At 37.8% G+C, this 23,361-nt stretch overlaps 1 protein-coding gene across 2 annotated transcripts in view; it reads right to left on the reverse strand.

Moving 5' to 3' along the window:
• Positions 1-339: 339 nt before the first annotated feature.
• The window catches only part of UNC80 (unc-80 homolog, NALCN channel complex subunit), a 188,401-nt gene continuing 165,379 nt past the window's right edge, over positions 340-23,361 (reverse strand). For both annotated transcript variants that reach the window (XM_045559184.1, XM_045559183.1), the window contains 9 exons: positions 22,647-22,853; positions 19,334-19,518; positions 18,611-18,776; positions 17,050-17,229; positions 14,470-14,608; positions 4,990-5,071; positions 3,925-4,036; positions 3,091-3,290; positions 340-1,064 (listed from right to left, as the gene is read on the reverse strand). In XM_045559184.1, the coding sequence (XP_045415140.1) occupies positions 798-1,064; positions 3,091-3,290; positions 3,925-4,036; positions 4,990-5,071; positions 14,470-14,608; positions 17,050-17,229; positions 18,611-18,776; positions 19,334-19,518; positions 22,647-22,853 (1,538 nt within the window). In that variant the 3' untranslated portion in view covers positions 340-797. The remainder of the gene's footprint in view (positions 1,065-3,090; positions 3,291-3,924; positions 4,037-4,989; positions 5,072-14,469; positions 14,609-17,049; positions 17,230-18,610; positions 18,777-19,333; positions 19,519-22,646; positions 22,854-23,361) is intronic.

Raw genomic sequence — 23,361 nt, forward strand, 5'->3', positions numbered from 1 at the left:
ATCTCTTTTAAGTTATTACATTTACATTTAGTTTTTATAGCTGGAGAGACTGTTTAAATTCTTCTTAATTCAGAATTATATCTGATAATTTCTAGAATATTCTGCCTAATGTGATTGATTATTAAAATGGAATGATCTTATGGCATTAGCATTTTGACTTACAACATGCAATGAAAATGGCAATTAAAAAATAAATATTGAAAAGTTCACAACTCTAAATATATTATTTTTTTCTTCTTCTAAATGGCTGTATTATTGATAAAAACAAAAATGGCTGCAGACTTATTTGTTATTTAGTCTCCCAAAACTAATATTTTCTTATTCATTATTTTTATGTAAATTGCTACTTGTATAGCCACCTGATTTAATATTTTTAAAACTATAAAAATAAACATTTACATGAGATGTATAATGTGAATAATTTCAGAAAATTGCATTCTATTTTTAGAACATATTATTTGTTAATATTTCTATGAAAGCAGCACTGTAATAGTATGTATTTTTAACTGCTGAAAGCTTCTTGAATCATAAACAATGTGCAGTGAAATGGCTCTTTCCCCTTATTCCTCCCTGGTTTTTATGATTTTCATACAACTAAATCCTGTTAGCCATTGATTTCTAAGATGTTTATGAAATATTATGCATATTGGCAACAAAATCTACTTAGATTTGTGCTACCCATTGGATGCAAAGTGCTCTTTTGTTATTAATCTTTTTTTAAGCAAAATTAATCAACTTTTAAAAGAGGGATCCCTTCCATTTCTCCTCTACACCTGCAGTGCTAATAAGTTTCAGAATTAAACATGAGATTCATCTAGGACTACATCTGTCTCCCCCAGCTCAGTGGGAGTAAAAGTGAACTGGCTGGACAGCAGAGGGTTCTCCATGCCATTTTCCTCGCTGATGTGAAGGACAGTGTCTCCATGCTGTAGGAGGCTGGATGTCTCCAGGCCTGTGAAGTCGTCAGGGTCTGAGAGTCGAGCAGAGAGTGGACTAAGTGCTGTAGCACCTTGTGCTTCTGTGTCCTCCTTCTTTTCTCCTTCTTCAGTGGAGATGGCCTCACTCTATGATCAAAAGGATCATCACATCATGGAAAGGTAGGCTGGATACCAGAGAAGAATATCGAAAAATGTTGTCTAGCTGTTAACTAAGGAATCAGAAGGCCAGTCCCAGTTGTAGCCTTTGTCATAGGTAAGATCTTATATAGACCCTTCCAACTTTCTAAGCCTTGTTTTTCTAACCTGTAACGTGAGCATAATTTTTTGTTTTGCTCACCTTGTAGACTGTGAGGATTAAATCAGATAACAATGGTAAGTGTTGAAATGCTCTTTAAGCCTTAAAGACTATACAAACATAAATAGTAATATTGCCTTTTAGTTTTCTTTAAATACCACATGAGAAGAATGTGGAACCTATAGGAATTCATTTATTAAAATCAAAGGAAGGAAAAAAAATCAAAGCAACAAGAAAAATATCAAGAAGAAAAATATCAAAACAATGTGGGAAAAGATTAAAACAAAAAGTTTCTCAGAAGGCTCAATATTTAAAGGCTTTGTCTAAATTGGTAACTTCATTATTTTTTAATTGAACTATTTTTCAGCTATGTATTACAGGTTGAGTATCCCTCATGTGAAATGCTTGGAATCAGAAGTGTTTCAGATTTCAGATATTTTTGGATTTTGGAATATTTGCATTTATACTTACCTGGCTGAGCATCCCTAATATGAAAATCTGAAATTTGAAATGCTCTAATGAGCATTTTCTTTCTTTCTTTTTTTTTTGAGACAGAGTCTCACTCTGTTGCCTGGGTTAGAGTGCCGTGGCATCAACCTAGCGCATAGCAACCTCAAACTCCTGGGCTCAAGCAATCCTTCTGCCTCAGCCTCCCGGGTAGCTGGAACTACAGGTATGCACCACCATGCCCGGCTAATTTTTTCTATTTTTAGTTGTCCGGCTAATTTCCTTCTATTTTTAGTAGAGATGGGGTCTCGCTCTTGCTGGTCTCGATCTCCTGAGCTCAAGCAATCCTCCCACCTCAGCTTCCCAGAGTCTTTGAGCATTTTCTGAGAGTGTCATATCAGCACTCAAAAAGTTTTGAGACATGAGAAGAACACCATGTGAAGACAGAAACAGAGATGGGAATAATGAATCTACAACCAAAGGAATGCTCTAGATTACTAGCCATCACCATAAAGAGAGGCAAAGAACAGAAATCAACCCTGGTAACACCTTGATTTCAGACTTCTAGCCTCCACAACTGTGAGACAATAACCTTCTGTTGTTTTAAACCACCAAAAAATAAAAATAAAAAAAGTTTTGAATTTTGGAACATTTTCAATTTTGCATTGTCAGGTTAGGGATGCTCAAGGTGTCCTGTTTCCAATGGTTGTTTTAGCTGTGAGGTATTTTCTCTTAGATTTTTTTTTTATTCTTATTTCAGCATATTGTGGAGGTACAAAAGTTTAGGTTAGGTATATTGCCCTTGCTCCCCCACCCCCCGAGTTCTCTTAGATTTTTCGTAACTAAAAATATCAAGACTTCTCTTGGTCCTTCTTAAGTAGATATATTCCTGGCCATATGCTTTTTTTTTTTTTTTTTTTTGGTGACAGAGTGTCACTCTGTTGCCCAGGCTAGAGTGAGTGCCATGGCATCAGCCTAGCTCACAGCAACCTCAAACTCCTGGGCTCAAGCAATCCTTCTGCCTCAGCCTCCCAAGTAGCTGGGACTACAGGCATGTGCCACCATGCCCGGCTAATTTTTTCTATATATTTTTAGTTGTCCAGCTAATTTCTTTCTATTTTTAGTAGAGCGGGGTCTCGCTTTTGCTCAGGCTGGTCTTGAACTCCTGAGCTCAAACAATCCTCCCGCCTAGGCCTCCCAGAGTGCTAGGATTATAGGTGTGAGCCACCACGCCCAGCCAATATGCTTTATATAGGTTTTCTTTTTCATGATGGCAGGACCAGTGTCTGTTGGGATAACAAAGCATTGCAGACCCAGACTTAATTATGTGGAATAAATTTACATATCCAAGTGGTTCCTAGAAATAAGTATGCAGTGAGCAAGCCTTGCCTGTTTCTCTAGCGCCCTCACCTGCTTGGGAGACAGGCTGTGGAGATCCGCAACAACTATGGCGGGTGAAGACGTGAGAACTGGATCGTCCATTTTTTCTGGTTTCCTAGATGGGGCTGGGCTGCAGCCCTGTGGTTGACCTGTGGCAGGATGTGCATCTGTTGGGGCAGCTGCTGGCTCTGGCTGAGCCTCAATGAAGGTCACAGATCTTTTCTGATCCGCTGGAGGTCAGAGGTAAGGCAGTAGGTGGGGGGAAATTGGGGAAAATAGACTGTTAGTGCTTAATAATTGGTTTTAACCAGTGTCACCTAGGTTTTCTTAATAAAGACATTGCTGGCTTATTAATAAATGAGAGCATGTTTGATTATTTTGTACATGTTTGATTTCATCTTCTTACAAAGAGTAGGACTTGGGTAGAAAAATCATTTTTATATAAAATGGCCTAAAACAAGATTTTCATGAAGCATTAGGTGGAACTTGAGCATTCCTCAGAACAGCTGCCAACAGGACTTAAAAGTCTCTATTACTCATCATACCTTTATCTTCAGTAATACATATAACAAACCCTGTTCTTGGTTTGAATAAAGAAAACACAAGCCTCTATGGCCAAATTTAATAGTATTAGTGGTTTACCTTGGGCTCTTCCATTTACCTAGTTTCATAGGGGTAGGGACAGGAGTTGGGGAAGGCAAGAAGGAAAAAGGCACTAAAATTTTCTGAGAAACTTCTTCCCTTATCTTAGCACCTCCCCAAAGGTGTGCTTATCTGCATCAGCTCAGTTTTTGCAGGCCTTCCTGGCTGAGTCGCATGGTATCAAGTCCATGGTATAGTTGGAAGGGACACAGGAGGCCTCACCAGATGGCTTCGTTTTAGGTTGAATGCTCCTGCGAGTGGTTGACAGCCGAGCTGCATGGCGGTTTTTGGATTCAGTCTGAGTCTTCTGACGTGATAGTAGAGGACGTCTCAGCTAAAGAGAATAGGCAAAATAAACTCACAAGCGGGTCTAACTGCCTGGGAGGAAACACTGTGCTCAGAGGATTCTGACTATACAGTTGTTTTTTAAATTTATGTTTCTGTGGACTCTTAGAGTTGTTCCTTACATCTATAGCTGATAAACTTCTTTCTGCTTATTTAACTATAAGTATTTTCTTCTGGCATCTTCTTTCACCAATTCATCTCCTGGCTATTACTCCTTTATCTATCCCAGTAACATTAATTAACATAATTTAAATTGTAAATTTGAGAATTTCAGGGATTTTAGGATGCAAAACTAGTAACTATGGCTTACTGATCAACCTTTGCTCATCTAAAAATTGTAGTTGAATATATATATGCTAACTTTCAAAGGGGAGATTTATTTAAAAAAAAAACAACAACAAACTATTGCTGGCTAAGTATGTGGTACCTGAATCACAACTGAGAAACTCTCACTGAAGCTACACTGAAAAGCCTCATTTAGATTTTTATTTAGAAAGTAACGTGCAAGAATTCTACCTAAGGAAATTGGTAAAGATGACCCTTACTCCAATTTGTTTTAAATTAAATCATTAATCTCAAAATGAGGAAGAAAGGACTTCTTTGTCTTTGCCTCTATGCAGAAACATTCATTACATAAACTGTATAACAAATCTCTGTCAGTAAGTTTGGCTGGGAAAGTTAGTTTCTGGATAGGGAACAAATAGAGTTATAGGCTCACTTTACTAAGTCATTGGCTTTGCCCATAAGGATATTCAAAGCTAAAATAGAAGCTTAAAATGCTCAGCTTGTGCCCAAGTACTTACCATATTTTAAAGTTGCTCTGTACTGCTTATTTCAGGTAGGGAGAAGGTAAAATATAATCTTAATAGACATGGGCATTAAAAATTGAATAGAGCTTCCATTTCATAGGATGATTCTCTTGCCTGTTCAGGGTCTGCTTACCTGCCTCAGACCCCTTTTCCTCCCCAGTGGCTGCTGAACAAGGAGGTTCTGTTGGCCAGGTTCACTCTGTACACTTGCCACCCTGTCAAGCATCAACAGTGTTAGTGTACCCTGGAGAGAGTACAGAAGACCATTCTGTGGTGGGTGTTACCAAAATCACTTATGACACAGTCACTTCAAAGATACCATTATCTTTGAAGGATCCTTGGGAAAGAGTCCCTGGGATAGGGGTTTTCAAAGGTTTGGGAGGGAGGAAAAGGCCTTATAGCCCCAAGCTGCCAAAATTGAGATTCGGTTTTCAATCACTGCTGCCGTATCTATCATTCAGCAAAACATTGGTTTGATCACACCCATGGTTTGGAAGCCACCAAAAGGTTTAAGATGTCATATTCTAATCTCAATTTTTTTTCCAAGGGGAAGGGAAAAGGTAGTGACAAACAAACACAAACAACTCTATTACATGGATGGGAACACCTTTTTTAAAATTTCAATTTAAATGAAAATAAGATGGACAAATATCAAACACATCAGACACAGAATCCATTTGGGTGAAGGGGCACATTCAACACATGTTTGCAGCCTGAAGTCTCTGTGACTACTGAATAAATGAATAGTCACATGGGTAGACAATTAAATGTTCTTTTAAAATGGTTTTAGATTTAAAAGGCTGGCAAAGTCATTAAGCTATCATTACAACTCAGGAGCTTTAATATTGAGTAACTGCACTCAAACATACTGTGCAGTTTATAAAAGGAACAACCTGCTCCCCCCAAATTTACTGTGTATGTGTGTCTTTCATATGCAAAAATGACTGGAAGTGGTTGCTATTTTAGTGTTAGGTGAAGCTGAAAATACTAGTATGGGCCCATGGTCCTTTATCATTCTGCATGCATGTATAATAGATATTTATAATGAGAGTGGGGGTGAAAAAAAGAAATATACTGTGCCCCAGAGAACACTGTAATTCTGTGGATGATGTCAATGTGATTATTTGGTTAATGGGTAATTAATTTCTGCTTTGCCTTTGCAAAAGGAGAGTCATCTACAGATAGTTTTTAGTGCAAAATATTCCACAGAGGAATCCAAAGTCAGCAACTGTCTAGGAAAAAGAAAGAAAGACTATATCTATTTATTTCAATTTATTTTAAAAAAATGAGCTATCTAAATACCTAGCTGCAGTTGTAGGGAGAGAAACTGGTGGCAGGATGGGCAATCAGATGTTTCCCCTTTTGTGTTAACAACTGGTTAATGATCACATAGTTGACACAGTCATATCTGTCATTTTTTAAAAGTCTTACATTTCCACTAGAAGAAGATCAATAATTCCCAAATGGGGTTCATCAAAATTTTTATGAAATAGAGATGTAATTATACCATTTGGGGTACGCAATCACAAAAATCCCATAAAGAGTACCAAAACAGATGTTTTTGAACTTTCTTGTTCTCCTGAATATCCAGTTCAAAAGATCAATGTACTTTATCCTTATACATATATAACCTGGTAGCATATATATGACCTTTCTATGAGGAAAGAAAATTACCCCAAAGGAACAAAGCAATAAATTCTGATAAGCAATCCAAACTATGTTGCTGGCATGTCTGAAATGACATCTCCTTATTAATTATACATTTTAACACGGACGTGTCTGTTAAATTGGAAAGAGTATTCAATTAACCATATGCACAAAAGTAGAAACAAGTTTCTCCCAATACCAAGCAAAGCTTTCATTGGAATGGATTCTTCATTGACAACTAAATGTTACCTCAGTTCCCTTGGCCATAAAGGGAGGTTAATACTTACCAACGACCTCCCATTAAGGTAGAGAAAAGAAGTCAATTGATGTAAAATGGTTTGAACATGAAAAGTGATATATGTAGCATGCTTCCTTGTTTACATTTGATTTGTAGTGAGTTTATTGCTTATAGAATACTAAAAGGAAGTAGGTAATAAAATGTTTGGAAAATAATTGGGCAGAGAAAATGAAATCGAGGCAGTCCACTTGTCTCATTTTTATTTAGTAATCTGAGATTGTGAGAAAAAAATGGTGCAAGAAAAGAAAAGAAATACATGTTACTCAGGGAGTGTTAAATGTCAAAATGTAATGATATTTCATGATGATTATTCCAAGAGTATCATAAGCATCAAAATTTTCTCTATGGATAGAGAGGCTTATATCTAAGAAATGTATCAAATTTATAGCTTTAGTTCTATGAAGATGATATAGCATTTTATCATGGAATGCACATATCAAAGATGAAATTACAAAACATATCCTTGGAAATATATCCCAGCTGATAATTTACACTCTCCCTAAAAATGTGATTTTATATTTGGAATATCAAAGGCTGGCTTAACTGTATACAGTTAGGACACATTAATAATAAACAGCCAGAAAAGTTAATAACAGAAATAATTTAGAACACATTTCTTTTTCTATATCAAATTGGTGGTGGTCTATATCAAACTGAAGTTACAAATAAAAAGTAGTTTCAATTTAGCTTCTCTCCCCATCATGTGATATTTCAGTCATCTGAAGGATTTGTGATGCATGACTGTGAGATGTGCAACACTAAAATGAACCAAGAGAAGACCAAGGTGTTTGCATTAAGCACCACTCTATGTTACACCCCAGTTTCTATTTGAAGTTTTTGAAACAGTCCCATTATAGTCCTCATCTACCACAACTGCAATAATGAAAATTATTTTCCCCTGTAGGGAAATACTGTTTTATGTGATAGGCTCAAATTTTAAAATATTATATTCCAATAGGCCACTGAATCCTTTTGAACAACTTAAATCACTATTTCACATATCACAGTCATAAAAAATAACTCCGAAAAGTTGAGACTTTGTCAAGATATGTCAGAGTAGTGGGGCAAGTTTTAAAACCTGTATCTCATGGAGAAAAATGCTTTCCTGAAATTTTTATTCTTGGGAATGAGACATGGCTGATTTCCACTGTTTTGGTTAAGTAATAAGGTGAAATAATAAGAATATAGGCAAATTAAACTTTCTAAAGTGAGGCTAACATCTTCCAACATATTTGGAAATAAATCATCTCTTACATTTTTGAATCACTGAAAAATGTCACTATGGCAAACTGTATAATGGTCTAGGTTTTAGAGAAGTAAATGCAACTGGGGCTTGGTAAAACTGGTGTGACTTAAACTGTTTACACAAAACAAAAACACCTTATTTGAAATGCAAGGAAGTAATTTACAAACTAAGGAAATTTAGGCAATATTAGGAAGAGATACAAATTACCTCTTTTCCCCTGTGTCCTCATGATGGCCCGGATTGTAGTGTATAAGTATGTGTGCATCTCCTAACAGAACACACACCTAATAGTATTTCTTAAAATAAAAGATAGATGAACAAGGGGCCATTCAGTAATGCAATAAAAATTCATATCATCCATCTCAATATTATAAAAAAAGTGTAGATTGAAGTATATTTCATAAATTAAAATTTTAAGTAGAAGCACTGGGTAAGACCAGCACACGGAAAAGGGGATTAGTATTTTCATTGCTTTTTTCTGTGTTTTGGTTTCACTTTTAATATGGTTATAGAAATGTAGAGGAGAAACACAAGATACACAGGATAGCCATTTACCAAGCCATTGCCTTGTGATGAGAAAACATAAAGCTCCCAAAGGAGCGACAAGGCATTTGTAGGGAACGGGGAAGTAAACAGTAGACTAAATCTTAATTTCCCCTCTCCCAATACAAGGTTATTGTTTAGATTTTACTTAGCCTCCACAACATCCAAGAGAATATATTTTAAGGGCCACAGAATTTAGAGCTTAGAGGCTGGAGTCCGATTGAAAGGGGGAATAGAATAATCCAGATCTTAGATATCCTGTGAGAACTGAATTAGCAATGGCAAAGTACACATCTGTGTATCACAACGCACATTTGCTTAGCCATTAACTCTCAGCTATATAAAAAGGTTGTTTTAATTTTTTTCTTTGTACTTTGAAAGTACTTGCCAAATTTTTATACTTGAAAAATGTGGATGATCATACAATGGGTTCCACTAAATACGCTATTTTATTTCATCTTAGTTAGACTATATAGTCTTATTCAAACATTCTTATTTTTCACTGTGATTTAAAATTACCCTTATATAATCAAATAGCATTATCATCTCTTTTTTTAAAATGAGAGTTGAATGTCAATTCCTGCCTTTCAAAATGTTTAACATGTCTAACCAAAATCTAATTGTCTGGTATAAACATCTGGTCTTAAGTGTTTGAGTAACTTCTGTTATGTCTCTATTCTTCTAGAGAGAAAATATTTCCATAGTATGTGTATATTTGGGGGCAGGGACAGGGAAGAAACATCTATAATGAGTTCTTATACTTGTAAGAGCAACACTCTCTAGAGAATTCTCCTATGGAACATTATTTCAGTATTTCTCGAGAGCACAGTGTTTCTAACAGGCTATTTCTTGGGATGAATCTTTAAAAGAAACCAGTTAGCACAGTTTTTAAAAAATCCTAGAAGTATCCTGAAAGAAGTGGTAAGCTGAAAAAAAGAAATCCTTGGAGTAATTTTCAATAGGTGTATAAAATTTTATTGGTTTCTACCTATTCATCAGGTTATCTTGGTCTCTTCCTCATTTAGCCCACTTAGTCCAACTTGTCCTTTTTGTCTAAAACAAATGTTTTTTTGCAAAAGCAAATTCTCATGAAAGTTTAGCAAAATATTATGGGCGGGTGGTGAGAGGAGCAGGATTTATTATTTCCCCCTAGGCATGCTTCCTGATATTCTCTAAGCTTTGAAGCCAGATTTTTCGTAGGACTATTTTGGGTGTATTTTAGTTCCCGAGTGTTGGAGTGTGTGCTAAATGTAATTTACCTGGTTAATGCCTTACTGCTTTAGGATTTTAAGAGTCTGCAGCATAAGGAAGTCTCATGCCAAAAAAAAGAAAACCTGGAAACCAAATATAAAAAGCATATATCCTATTTTGTAGACCCACCTCCTAGTAAATGGCAAAAGTTCCTCTCCTCCAAAGAGAACTCGGTGACATGATGGAGTTCGAGAGACTTGTAGGATATGGCAAAGGTGGATGTGCTACTGGTTGGTGGGGATGCCTCGGCGTTAACATAATTATTTCAGAATCCAGAATGAATGCCTCATCTTTCCATTTCTTAATGACCACAACTGAGTCTGGGTGCCTGATACCCAGAACTAAAACGCAACAGTTACAGAAACAACAGACCAACAACAGTTGATCTAAGACATTCATCAAAGTACTGACATGAGTGACTAATTCAGCTGTAAACAAAATCTATACCTTTGCCTCGGAACCGGTCTCACTTAGCAAAAGCTTTGGGTTTATTCCCATTGATACTGGAACCAGGGTAGACTAAGCTGGTTTAGATAACTACAGATCAGTCATCTGAACCCTGAGCCCGCCAGAGAGGGCCAACTCAAACTCCTGCCTCTTTTCACCACCTCTGAACTAGTACTTACTCATCAAGAGTAGTATTTGGCCTAATTTGAAAAGCCCCAGCACAAAGCCAGCTAAATGGAAGTCTGATTTAATCCTTTCTACTCAGTAGGTCACTGAAATTATCTTCTAATCAAGGTTCTCCTATCCCTTATGTAATTTTAAGCATTAAATAAATGCATTCTTTGAAAGCAATGATCACCCTCCTAGACTTGGTTCAAATCTCTTCAAACACTGCGGACAATTAAGGAAAGCCCTTTTGTGGATCGTTTGTTTCTCAACTTCCTCCTTGCCCCCAAAGCTCCTGCTAATGGAACTGCCTGCACTTCGCAGCACTTCCACATTTACCACCAATAAGAGACTGATCTGTCAAGGCGAGGGCTCGCAAACACGAATGTCATGAATTATGGGTCTGGTAAGTAAATTAAAAAAAAAAAGATACACTCAATGATGGACTATGTTTCCCATTTTCAATTGCAAAAGAAAATGTGAAATCTGAACAAGATGCAAAGAAAAGAAAAGACAACTTTTCACAGGAACAGCCTCTCAACATTTCCTCATCTTTATGATAAAGCAATAAACACAGGTATATTGTACTCACTATATAATGCAGACCTGAAAAGGAATGTTTTCTCTTGAGATGGAACAAAGACACTCTAAGGATGAACAAGAAGCCTTACCCCTAATGAGGATTAGTTGAGAGGTGTGAATCAACAGCACAAGATTAGGAATGTTTGACGTGGTTTATCTGAGTGTTAAAGGTGCAGTCCCCTTTTCTGAAGCTTTAAACTATTAGTCAAGACATTATTTCGTTTGCATCATACGACTTCTCTTACTTACCAAGAAATGTTTGTGTCTGATATTTCATGGCAAGTTTGGGAGTCACCTTGGTGCTAGAACAGACACTCTTTATATAAGTGTTGCTTCAATAAGCAACTATAAGAGCCTGCCAAATAGCATGCATCAAAAAGAAGGAAGTACAGTATATAAATTGTATCAACATTGCTATTCTTCTTAAAGCATCGTTGTTTCTTACCATCAATGGTATTAGCTAAAAGACCTGTCTTGATTTAGTAAGGGGCTTCCTGATGACGGAGTTATATTTAAAGGACCCCTGAAAAACAATTCTTAATGAATATCACTGTGGGAGGGAATGATTAGGTGGGATAAATTTGACGTTTGGCATATCAAACTTTTTAAATACCCATAGGATTCAAGCCCCATAGAAAATTCTACAATTTGTTTGTTTGTTTTTAGTAAGTTTTTAAGGCCATTTGTGATTGCGCTCTGAAGCTGAAAATGAAGGAGGGTTTGCTACACCTTTGACTTCCAGGCTCGTATGTTTATGAACAACAAAGGGCAAGAAATGGAAATAGATATCAAGACGGGGCGAGAAGAGACAGAGAAGACAGAGAGACAGAGGAGACAGGGAACAGCTAGTTTCCCAGCACAGACACCAATAGACAGGTAGCATTGACACTGTACCTAGAGAGGCTGCCCTCAGCGGCCAGGCCCTGGGAGTCATCGAGGACATTAGGTTCACTGCAGGAGGGGTAGGGAGATGAAGCATTTAGGGAAAGAAAATGAAAAAAAAAGAAAAAAGGCATGCAATTTTCTGCTTCCAAGAACCAAAAATAAATAGATTTAACAGAACAAGGAAGGAAAGGAGACAGTCAACCATTTCACCTTGTGCTGGGTTTGTCAAGACATAGGACTCAAGGCAATGGGGGAGGAAGGACTTTGGATGGATACAGCTCTCAGAGTGATCTATTCATTGGTCAAGAGTTAAAATGAACTCCAAATGGACCTGTGAGCTCTGAAACGCATTGCAGAATGAATCTGGAGAAGATGAAACCATCCTTCCCTTTGGTAACCATTGGCTAGGTGGTTATTATTTTTAACCTGTCTTATGTATGGTCGTTAGCCAGGACCCTGCTTCTTCCTTGTGCATTCTGACATTGTCACACAGAAACCACTTACCATGAACTGCCACAACCAAGCTCTTGGAACTGATGCCATTAAGAAAAGCAAAGAAAGAACCCAACTTCCCCTGCTAATTTTGCAATGAAAATGCAAGTAAACAAACGGAAGGAAGATATCTTGGAAAATTCACATAGAACTCTCATTTACCTCCTTACTCTCCATCCTCTAGTGACTGAATTATAAATGCCAAAAGAAGAAACCTGTCAGGTTGGTGAGAGAGTAATTAAATAGTTTATTGGTTTATTTGTATGTAGCTGAACTGAGATCTGTGAACAGAAACTGTCATACTTTTTCTGTCCTTTCTTCAGTGCTTAACATTGAGCTAGGCACCCAAGAGGCACTCAATAAATACTTGCTAACTTGGATGGAATTAGACCATTTAGAAAAGTGGAGTGCCTGCCCCCAAAGAATTGAGGTTTACCTAATTGTACACTGTAAAAATAACCTCTGTTCCCCAGCAGAGGCTCACTTTCCCTCTCGTACAAAGACAGTCTTCCAAAATATGACTCAAGCTCAAAGAGTTTAACTATATTATTTTTTCTGGATTTCTAATATGTCCATTATAGGACAAATTTTGTCCCTGGAAACAAGTTAACCCCTTAATGGATATATAGAAAAAGAACTGATGGCCTGGTTATTTTAGGTAAGTGACAGCAACAACAACAAAAACAAGAAAACTCTGTTTAAAATTCCTACAGTTCTATAACTTGAATAAAACTTTTAAATAAATTGCTATTTTCTTTTATTCTTCATGGAACCTTGTACATTGCTAGCAATTAAAAATAAATTAACAGCTACCAATATTAACTGTTCATATGACTTTCCATCTTTTTTTGCACAAGTTATTGTTTGGCTCTGATTTTGATCACACATTTTGTTTATGACTTTCTTTTCAAAGGAAAATTACCAAATAATATGTGAAACAATCTCTTACAATGATAGGAAGCTTTATGTAGTATTAACGTTTGTAATAGTTAAATGGCACTTACATAAAATACTGCCTTTTTAAAAAGTATGCATTTTACTTATTAATCATCTTTTATCATTTTCCCCTATTATTTGATATTCTCCAAACTTGGGCTTTATTTCACAAATTTTATTTCATCTTTGTAGTTCATGAACCATTTGCTAAAGGATTTGGGTACAGATAATTATTCCTGCATATAAACTGGTTTTTATCTAAACATTACAATGTACCCTGACTTTTATTATTTTCCTTATGTGAACTGTACCACAATGACTCTATAGGTATTAAAAAATAAGCAACAAACTATTAATAATTAAAAGCACATAAAGCCAATTCTTTGAAATAATTCAATTCCTGAAATGAATATAACACTGGTTCTTAGATAATGTTTTTACTCTTTTGTAAGGTCATTTTCTGTATTGGACTTTTATTGTATATGTATATATCTTGGGAGATTTTTTTTACTTATATTCTTAGAAGGCAGATAACATATAAAGAAAATATTTAAAAGGATTTGGTCGTGGAATCATAGAACTATTGATAGAGAAGTTACATTAAAAGATAATTTTAGCCAACCTCCTTATTTCACAGAGGGGAAAACTATGGGCTATTGTTAAATGACCTGTCCAAGGTCACACATAGTGGCATAGATCCTTTTCTACTTGGTGAAGCATCACTATCTTTGACTAAATACTGATGACATATCAGAAGCCTAAACTTTACCAAATGTATGAAGCAAGTCCTATATTTTTGCCAAGTACTCATTATTAGCTTAGCTAATGATAAATCTGAAACACAACAATGTCATTCGACAACCAGAAAGAAGACCATGGAATTTGTGGAAGTTTTTAAGGAGAGACAATGCTTGGATTAGAAATTGGGATCCCTTCTACTAGTCTGGCTTAGAAAACTGCACATTGTTCTGTGTAGGAACCTAGTTGAAAAGTTCTTTGTTGAATGATCTCTCTAAAAACATTACCACTGCTTTCAGCCTTTGTAGAATATACAGAGTGTATTTCCAGAATTTTCATCTTTGCCCCCAAATGCAGAGTATAATATAGCCATGGCTCTTTACCTCTGGCTGGGTAACATGCCCACCTCAGCCTGAGGTGCAGACATGCTGGAGACATGGCTGGAGAACCGCCTCCTTCCAATGGCGCTCAGGAGGTAAGCTTCTTGTTCACTTACCACACTGGGCATGCTTATAGAGTCATCTGAAAGGGTCAAAGGAATACAGTGTTATAAAAACTATGACACTGATCAGAAAACCCAACCAAGGCTGTTCCTGGGTTCTATCCTTGACTTGAGTACAACCTTAGAATGGTCTCTAAAGGGGGTACCAAAAACTAAGACCTTTGGGGTAATGATAATTTGTCATGTCCATACATCCCTCACCCTCCCACACTAGAACAGCCTTCTTAAAATAAATGTAAACTTCTTGTCCATTTTTACAAGTAGATTATTTCTGAAAGTCAATAGGCACCTGAAAATTTAAGATTTCAGAAAGCTTGAATATAAATTTTTAAAACTTGGCAGGAATAGTTCAATAAGGGGCTTTGTTATTGAATGGGTCAAGTACATGTCCTTGACATTCAAAAGTTGCATTCAGGTACATTTAATGAGTTCTAGTCTCTGGCAAGGGAAAGACTCTTTCAGGTGTTTTTTGGTTTTTTTTCTTGGGGACACTGGTCTCCCATTCTTGGCCTTAAGCCATCCTCTGGCCTCACCCTCCTGAGTAGTTGGAATTACAGGTGTGAGTCACCACTCCAAGCTCTCAGGTATTTTTAGGAAACATATTGGAAAAACTATGAAAAGTGCTAGAAATTTTAATTTTCTATCTAATGACTGACTTGAAATTGATTCTTGTTATAGAATGGTATTATTTCCTTTTTAATTGTGTTCACAAAGAAGAGAATAAGCAAATTTGCCTTAAAAATAATGAAAAACCTGATAGGATAGATTGAGCTATTTCTGCAAATGCCTTTCCCAGATTCCATTGATTTTCCATCTTTATTTGTATTCATACATCACCTAACACTCCCCCAATATTTGTTTGGTGGTTAATCATGCACTATCTTCCATTAACCCTTTTGTTAAGTGTTCTTTATTGCAAATGTCTATCACCTCCTCTACAAAGATTATACCTATGATTTTAGAGGGCAGAGAACATATCTTTCTCGTATTTCCTTCTTCCTTGTCTTATACCCAATAGGTCTAAATATAGCTTTGATGACTGAATGGGAACAGAGATACTAGCAAACATTGCATGCTTCCCAATCCCCCTACCTCTGCCTCATCAGTACATTAGTGTTGGCTCTTGGCCAGTGATTTCCCTGTTTCCTCCACTTTTCCTCCCTAGCTCCTTCCTACTGGTTAGCTCATCTTCTTATTCATAAAGTTACCTGCAAAATATATTTAGCTCTACTAAAGATAGGTAGCATCATTTTCCATCATTAAAAAAAACTGCTGGGAGAGACTACTTTAAGCATTAAAGAAAACTGGATTTTACTTTAAGTTCTGAACCGTTGCCAGGACTTATTGGATATTTAAACTGCTGATCTTATTTTCTATCGTTGTGTTTTCTTGGTCAAGATTTTTCAAAATTTCCCTAATTACAACTTTAGGTATATTTTCATGAGCAGTCACTAGAGCAATTTAGAGACAAGTATATCTATAGGCCAGGTGCAGGACAATATGATTATCAACTTTATCTGACCCTGAAACTAAATCTGGAAATATTACTGATAAGTCTTTTGACAAAGCATTTATTTCTTTTCCTCTCTTACACACCCAACTGTGGTGGGACATTAAAATACTTTCATTCATCTTAGCTAATTAAAATTCTAATCTCAACTCCCATTTCCTCTATTTAATTTAGTTCAGAGTGGGGCTTTTTGTTGTTGTTTGGTATGGAGAGGCTCTGAGTGGAGATCTAGATTTTGTTCTCATTCTTAAGGCATTGACAGCACAACTTTGCTATAAATGTTATATTAGAGTGTCTTAAATACAGCAGAAAATAATTGATGCAATTTTAAAATCCTTTAAATGACAGTAGCATTTAATGGAACCTTTCACCCTACTTTTTAAAACCTCCGGTTAAGCAAACATATAAAATATTTCTTGACCAGATTTTCCCTCATGTCATAACCCCAAATCTGTAGCACATGCATTAGAAGCTCCTGGGCTGACCTAGTCACCAGGTAGTCTCTTAACTCAAATTTGGAGTGTATCCCTCAAGGCAGCTTGCTGGTTTACATACTGGATGGTATAGCCAGCTGGCCTTTTCTGAGTCCTGAGCATGTGCACTGCCCACTTTTCCTTGCCCAATGGGGTCATGTAAGTATTTAGTTACTTAGCCACAATTTAAATGAAAGTTAGTGGAAATACATAAGCTCAAAGAAAAATTAGGGGTCACTAAAGATTTACTTTTTGCCTGAATTCTTTCCAAATGACCAAGGCTACCAAGGAATTTATAGAAGAGCAGGCATTTGGAATCATGGAATCAGTCACATTTTCACCTTGAATCCCTTCTGTAAAAATGACTCGGGGATCAGAACTGGAAAAGATCAGAAGGGCAGAAATCCTTGCCAAGCCCCCACTAGTATGGTCAATTTATATTCTGTGTCTCCTGCCCAGATTCTCCAGGGTGACCTACTTTCCTCATCCTCCTCATCAGTCCGGCTCAGTGTGTCCTGCGAAGCCTGCTGGGATGGCTCACTGTCCTGCTCCCAGACAGTCCCCGTGCCTGTGTTGGAGCGAGACATGGTGGCCAGGCTCAGGCGATAAGCAGAAGTGGAGGTGCCCACGGTACTGATGGATGTCTTCCCTTGGTAGGCTGGGGGGTTCAAGAGAACAAAGGAAATGTACAGTGAGAATCTTGAAAGAAAACAAATGTTTGCTTCATCTCTGACCACTTGTATTTTTTAGGAAAGGTTAGTCAAATAATGTTGCCCAGACAAATGATCCTTAGGGCAAAGCAGCGAATGGAAGTGAGGATGTTTTTAAGCAAAAGAATCAATACTGGCCACTGATGTATTTATAATTGAATAGTTTCCATGTTAGAGCATAACATCTCTAACAATGTAAAATGCTTTGACATTTTTCCCTCTCATTTCTTTTCTATTTCATTTTCCAAGGTTGGCAGGATGCAAGTGAATTTTGACCTGAATTGTAGCTTCCAGCTTGCCAATTTTTACTGAGAACTATACCTTACCTGACACAAGCATATGAAAGTAATACATAAGTTGTCTGATATGAACCCCACAGTCAAAATCAGAATACATAATCGAAACTCTATTTTTATTTTCCTTTTCTGGAAATTACAACCAATAAAATACCCCTCAGTTCTATCTTAGATTATTTTATTATAAAGGCAGAATATTTGAATAGCAGTGTATAGATTTCACTAAGATTGTATTTATCAAAATTTTTATCTTTAACACATTGTCTGCAAAGAAAAATAAAAGCTTCAGAAGGAAAAATGAAAGGGAAAAAATACCCAAACCCAATATTCTATATTTTACTTGTGGGTAATGACTGCCCTCTAATGGCAAATAATGATTTATAATAATATAATTGTAAAAAGTAAGCAGTGTACTCCCAAAGAAAATCTTTTGAATAATGTAAAGAAAGTACCTCCTAGCCTGCCAACTCTAATTCAAGCCTCCCCATTCCAATTTGTAAAAAGTGAAAGGCTTTATAATCTGTCAGACAAATCTGGTTTAAAATTTCCTTACTGGTAGCACTTTCTATGTGTTATTTAACCTCCACTGAGTTTCAGTTTCCTCATTCTTTAAGGGAACTTTCAGTTATGCACCTTGCAGGTATTTGTGCAGATTAAAGAGAAAAACATCTGTGAAGTAACCTACCATAGAAGAGAAGCCCAGTAAATGTGAGTCCCCCTTCTCTTTTTCAAAAAGGAACTGAAGGTAAGAATTTAAACAGGTTTTTTCCCTCCATTTAAATATTCCAGAAAGAGCTTAACTACTAAAATGAAGACTGAAAAAATATTTAGAAGAGGAATATAATTCAACTTTTATGATACCCCTTTGATTTCTGTTTTATTGATAATGATCACATGGTGGAATCTAGCAGTGTACCACAGTGGCTCATTTATCCATGGTTCCAAAACGAGTCGTGAGCTGGGCAGAGGGATTCTTTGTAGGCTGTGGGTTCCATTAGTCAAACAAATTCAAAATTCCCCCATGCATACTCACCTGATCCGCTGTGAACTGCCTCTTTTAGAATTTTTAGTTCACTGTTGAACTCAGCGATGAGTGAACTCTTACACAAAGGGCGTGGTATGAAGCGCCGCTCCAGCTGGTCAGCAATGTGTTGCCGGGCAGAAAGCTCTTCATGATTCTCTGCTGGCTGGGCCAGAAGCTGAAAGGAAGGCAGGGCATCAATTTTCCAGCTGTAAAATGGGCTAATTATTGTACGTACTTCATAGTTGTGAGGAGTGAATAAGGTAGTGCTTGTGAAGTTTGTAGAACAGTATTACATACAGGAAGTGCTTAACAAACACATTGTTTTGAATCACTGCCCCAAGAAATCAGGGCATGAAAAGAACAAAAGAAATGAGTACTGAGGGTCTTGGAGGAAAAACATGCTTTAAGTATCCCATCTTTTTCATATGTTTATTTAAGAATCGGATCTCAGTCATGCCACTGAAGATGGGAGAACATTCTCCAGACCATTCCAGTCTTTCTACGGGTGGGGCGGTCGGTAGGGGCATGATTGGTGTGAAGGCACTTCTAACGTGAAATTTTATCCTCTGGGATATATTTTTTGGGCTGTTTTCTCATCAAGCATGGTATTAACAGGCCCTACTAACTGGTTATGGCATGTTCCATGGGCACTCTTGTCATAACCCTGCCTCCAAGGAGAGCAGTACATTCACGGGGGCTTGTCACTTCCAGGAAGTGAAGCACACACCCCACCTTGCACTGGATGAAAGGCCGCAGGAGCACAAAGATGGGTATTCGGGTCCGCACGATGAAGTCGAGGAAGTCCCACAGGGCCAGGCCTCCCACCTTCCGCAGAGCCATCTCCTTCACCTGGAGGCTCAGCCAGTACCACTGGCTTCCAAGCTGCCTCTCAAAGCAGACGAGGATCACCTTCAGCGCTTCACACCAAGAAGAGGGAAAAGTGAGCCTGCAGACTTGTGAGCCCAACCCACATCCACAGTCCTTTATGCACTCGGAAATTCTCTAAATTTCTAAACTCCTTCCATGTTTCCAAAAACTTAATGTGCACTCTTGAGCAAGAGTGTTCTGGACATCAGTACAAAAATTTGCGTGGCCACCATTTTGATTCTAATTAGGAGATGTCTTTCTTAAGTGCATTGAACTACTATTTTAGAAAATATAGAGCAATGTGGTCCACAGAACTGAAAGGGAAATGTTTTATAAACATGATGTGTGGCTAATGTTTTACTTTCCAAAAGTTTTGTCACAGTGGCTTTAAGGTAATACCGGCATATCACTCACATCCTCAGCTAAAACATGGGTCTTTAAAATCTTTTCTTTTTATTATCCATAGAAATAATTATTCATGTTCTTTTTAATTTTATTTTATATTATTTGTTTTTAGAGACAGGGTCTCACTGTCTTCCAGGCTGGAGTGCAGTAGCATGATCATAGCTCACTGCAGCCCGGAACTCCTGGGCTCAAGCTATTCCTGACTTAGCCTCCTGAGTAGCTGGGACTACAGGGTGTGTACCACCGCTCCTGGCTAATTTTTTTATTTTCTGTAGAGATGGGGTCTCACTGTGTTGCCCAGACTGGTCTCGAACTCCTGGCCTCAAGTGATTCTCAGCCTCTTAAAGTGCTGGGATTACAGGCATGAACCACCCGTGCCTGGCCTTGTGTTATTAACAATAAAATCAAACTATGCAGAAGTGTACAAAATTAAAAAATTAAGTCCTTTCTCTTCCTGATCCCACCCTAAAATTCTCTCCAGAGATAACCAGTAAACATCTGAGTATATCTTTCCAGATAGAAAAACACCTCTTTCTCTGTCACTTTCTTATTCACTGCATGTTATGTCTGTTACGATACCCTGTTGGATTTCTTTTACAATATCATAGTCCTCCCAGGTTCTGGCAGCCATTCATATCTATTTATCTACATCTATTTATTGTTTTCAGGAAGCAAATTTCCCAAACAGTATGTCAGGAGAAACAAGAATATTGTAAAGATGTCAAAGATTGTGATGGGAGCTTCCTCTGATGCCACAGTTCTCACCATAGGGTCTGCCATGGGCAGTCAAGTGAACCCGGGCCTCCCTCCTCTGTCTTAAGGCCCATCTATCTCAGCATCTAAAAAATCTGTAGAGCAAACATGTTTTGATTCTGATTAGGAGAACACAATCATCTTTCTTAAGTGCACTGGACTACTAAATGCACACAGAAATCCAACTCTCTAAAGCCCTCAAGAGTCACATACACCTTTGCCAGCTTTAGGACATTTCCAGGGGAGAACCATACCATGCAACCCAGGGAGAGATGTTGGAGGATACTTTCTTACCCAAATTCCTTTGCAAAATCTCACTTTTCATAGCAATTGCTCATCTCAAGTCCTCTCCCTCAGCTAAACAAACAAACAAATGAACAAAGAGCAACACTCCTCTTTCTCTACTCTGATTCTAGTGACTTTTCCCCGGTTACTATGTGGTTGTTGGCTGCCTTTGGGTTTCTGCCATTCTGCCTGCCGCCCTCATTTCCATCAGCCCACCCACCACACAGAGCATATAACAAGGGGCTCAAGGACAGAGACTTTGGTGCCAGATGGCTTGGATCTGAACTCTGGCTCTGACACTTATTAATTGTGTGCCTTTAGGCAAGTTTGTCAACCTTTCTGGGCCCCAGCCTCTTCACTCCTAAAATGAGAATAACATTAACTTATTTGAGTTATTGTGAGGATGTGAGCATTCAATCTGATGATAATGTAAAGCACAGAAAACTGCCTGGTGCACAGTAAATGCTCAAAATAAATATAAGAATAATTTAAAAATAGAAGTTTAGTAGCCTGGCCAAGTAAGCAAAGTTAAAAAACAAAAATCCCTTCACTATACAAGCAGAAAGTGGAGAGGACTGAAACTCATCAAGTGTTTTCTCAGATCCTTGTCTTACGTGGTAAGTCCACTTTCTCCATCACCCTCTGTACAATCCCAAACCTCAGGCAGGGTATATGTCAGAGTTTGGATTTTATTTGAACCTTAGTTTTTCATTACTGGGGCAACTGAGCACCCGTGTGGTTGGGTCCTTTGCAATTGTATTTTTTGAGTGTTTTTTTCCCCTCCTTTTTCATTCTTATTGTCAACCATATCATTTTCAAACACATCTCTTTATAATGCGATCCAAATACCCCCCACACTCCCAACTCCAAGGACTTGTTTTTATCAGTGTGTTTGCATTCATCTTTCCTTCCCACCAAGATTTGCTTTGATGAATTGAAAAATGTCAGAAAAGACTTTCTCAGCTTTCTCCTTTTGAAATTTCCTGCTGCCAGAGCTCCTTATTCTCAGTGCTATGGCAAGAGTGGTCTTTTCCCCCGGCCCAATTCATTCAGGGCCAAAGAGTGGCTTTCCATTGTTCCATGGGTCAGAAGCAAGTTAGAGGAAGGGAGAAGGCAATGGGAAGGTGGGAGTGAAAGGGGGAAGGGAATTGGCAAGCCTAGGGGAGGAGAATATGTGGACCGGTCTCACTAATGCAAAGATCAAGCTGGAGATTAAAGATGACATTGTGAAGGAAGAAAAATAACTGGTAGGGGGCATGATAGCTGCACAGGACGTGCAGGACTCCAGGTCCAGGGCTCCATTCACATAGATGATGGACCAATGGAGCTCTGTGAGTTGTACAATGCAATGTCCTTGTATACTAGACTGAGTCTAGATCTGATAACAGCCACCAAATCTCACCATTGATCTTGTACTTAATCAGCAAGGAGGAATCCTTACCGCAGAGGCCTCCTTACATGCCCAGACACTCTTATAAAAACAACTAAGTAACTTAGGCATTGCAGATATGAAAGCACTTTGTTTTTTGGCATATGTTTACTTAAGGAAAACAGACTCTTTTGCAAGGGTAATGTTGCTTGTTCAAGTGGCTTCTTTAAATACTTTCTGGATTGAAGTCTCTCTAAATATTTCCTGAGTCAAGATGGAACTTAACTAAGTACATCCATATATACATCTGTGTACATATACATACACATATACACACATACACCTATAAAGAGAAAAAGGACCCACCCAAGTATGCTGCTTGGCTGGTGGACTCGGCCAGCCCTTCCCTGCGTAAGTCTTTCCCTGCATCCCCAGGGGTGGAGCAGTGGGCAGGGGAGCTCTCCAGCATGAAGTTCTTGCTCCTGGATGTGCTGATGATCCGAGGTGGCAGGAGCACATTAATGACAGTCTGCAGCAACAGCTGCACCTCAGGCTGCTCTAGCCACGGGCTATCTGAGGGGCAGAGTTTGGAAGAGGGAAGCAGAAAGAAAAACAGTCACAAGGTAGATGTTACATATTAGACACAGAAAAACTCAGCTCTCTTTCCAATTTCAAACTAGAACACCCTAGAAATCCAGGTGTTTCCCACCAAATATAGCTTCTCCCATGGACAGAAATTGTTCCTGGCACCTAAGTATTTTCTCCAAAGGCTTGTGTTCTTAAACCAAATCTCCTGCTTACCGTTACAATCTCCTTTCTTTTTGCAAATACTCATAACGTACTGTCCTTACATTTGAGACAAACTTTTCCTAAAAAAAGAAAAGCCCTAAGAAGGAAGAGTAATGAAGATATATTGGAATTTAATGACAGTGGCAGATTTCTGCTAACCCCATAAAGTGCATTCACCTGTCAATTCTCATCATATTGTACTTCAACTAATACCATTCTTAATTGAACTGAAACAATGTTCTCCTGATTTTTGCTGTACTGAAATGATTTTTAAATAGGATGTATCTTCTAA

Source organism: Lemur catta, chromosome 8, assembly GCF_020740605.2.
Source record: "Lemur catta isolate mLemCat1 chromosome 8, mLemCat1.pri, whole genome shotgun sequence".
Taxonomy (NCBI): domain Eukaryota; kingdom Metazoa; phylum Chordata; class Mammalia; order Primates; family Lemuridae; genus Lemur; species Lemur catta.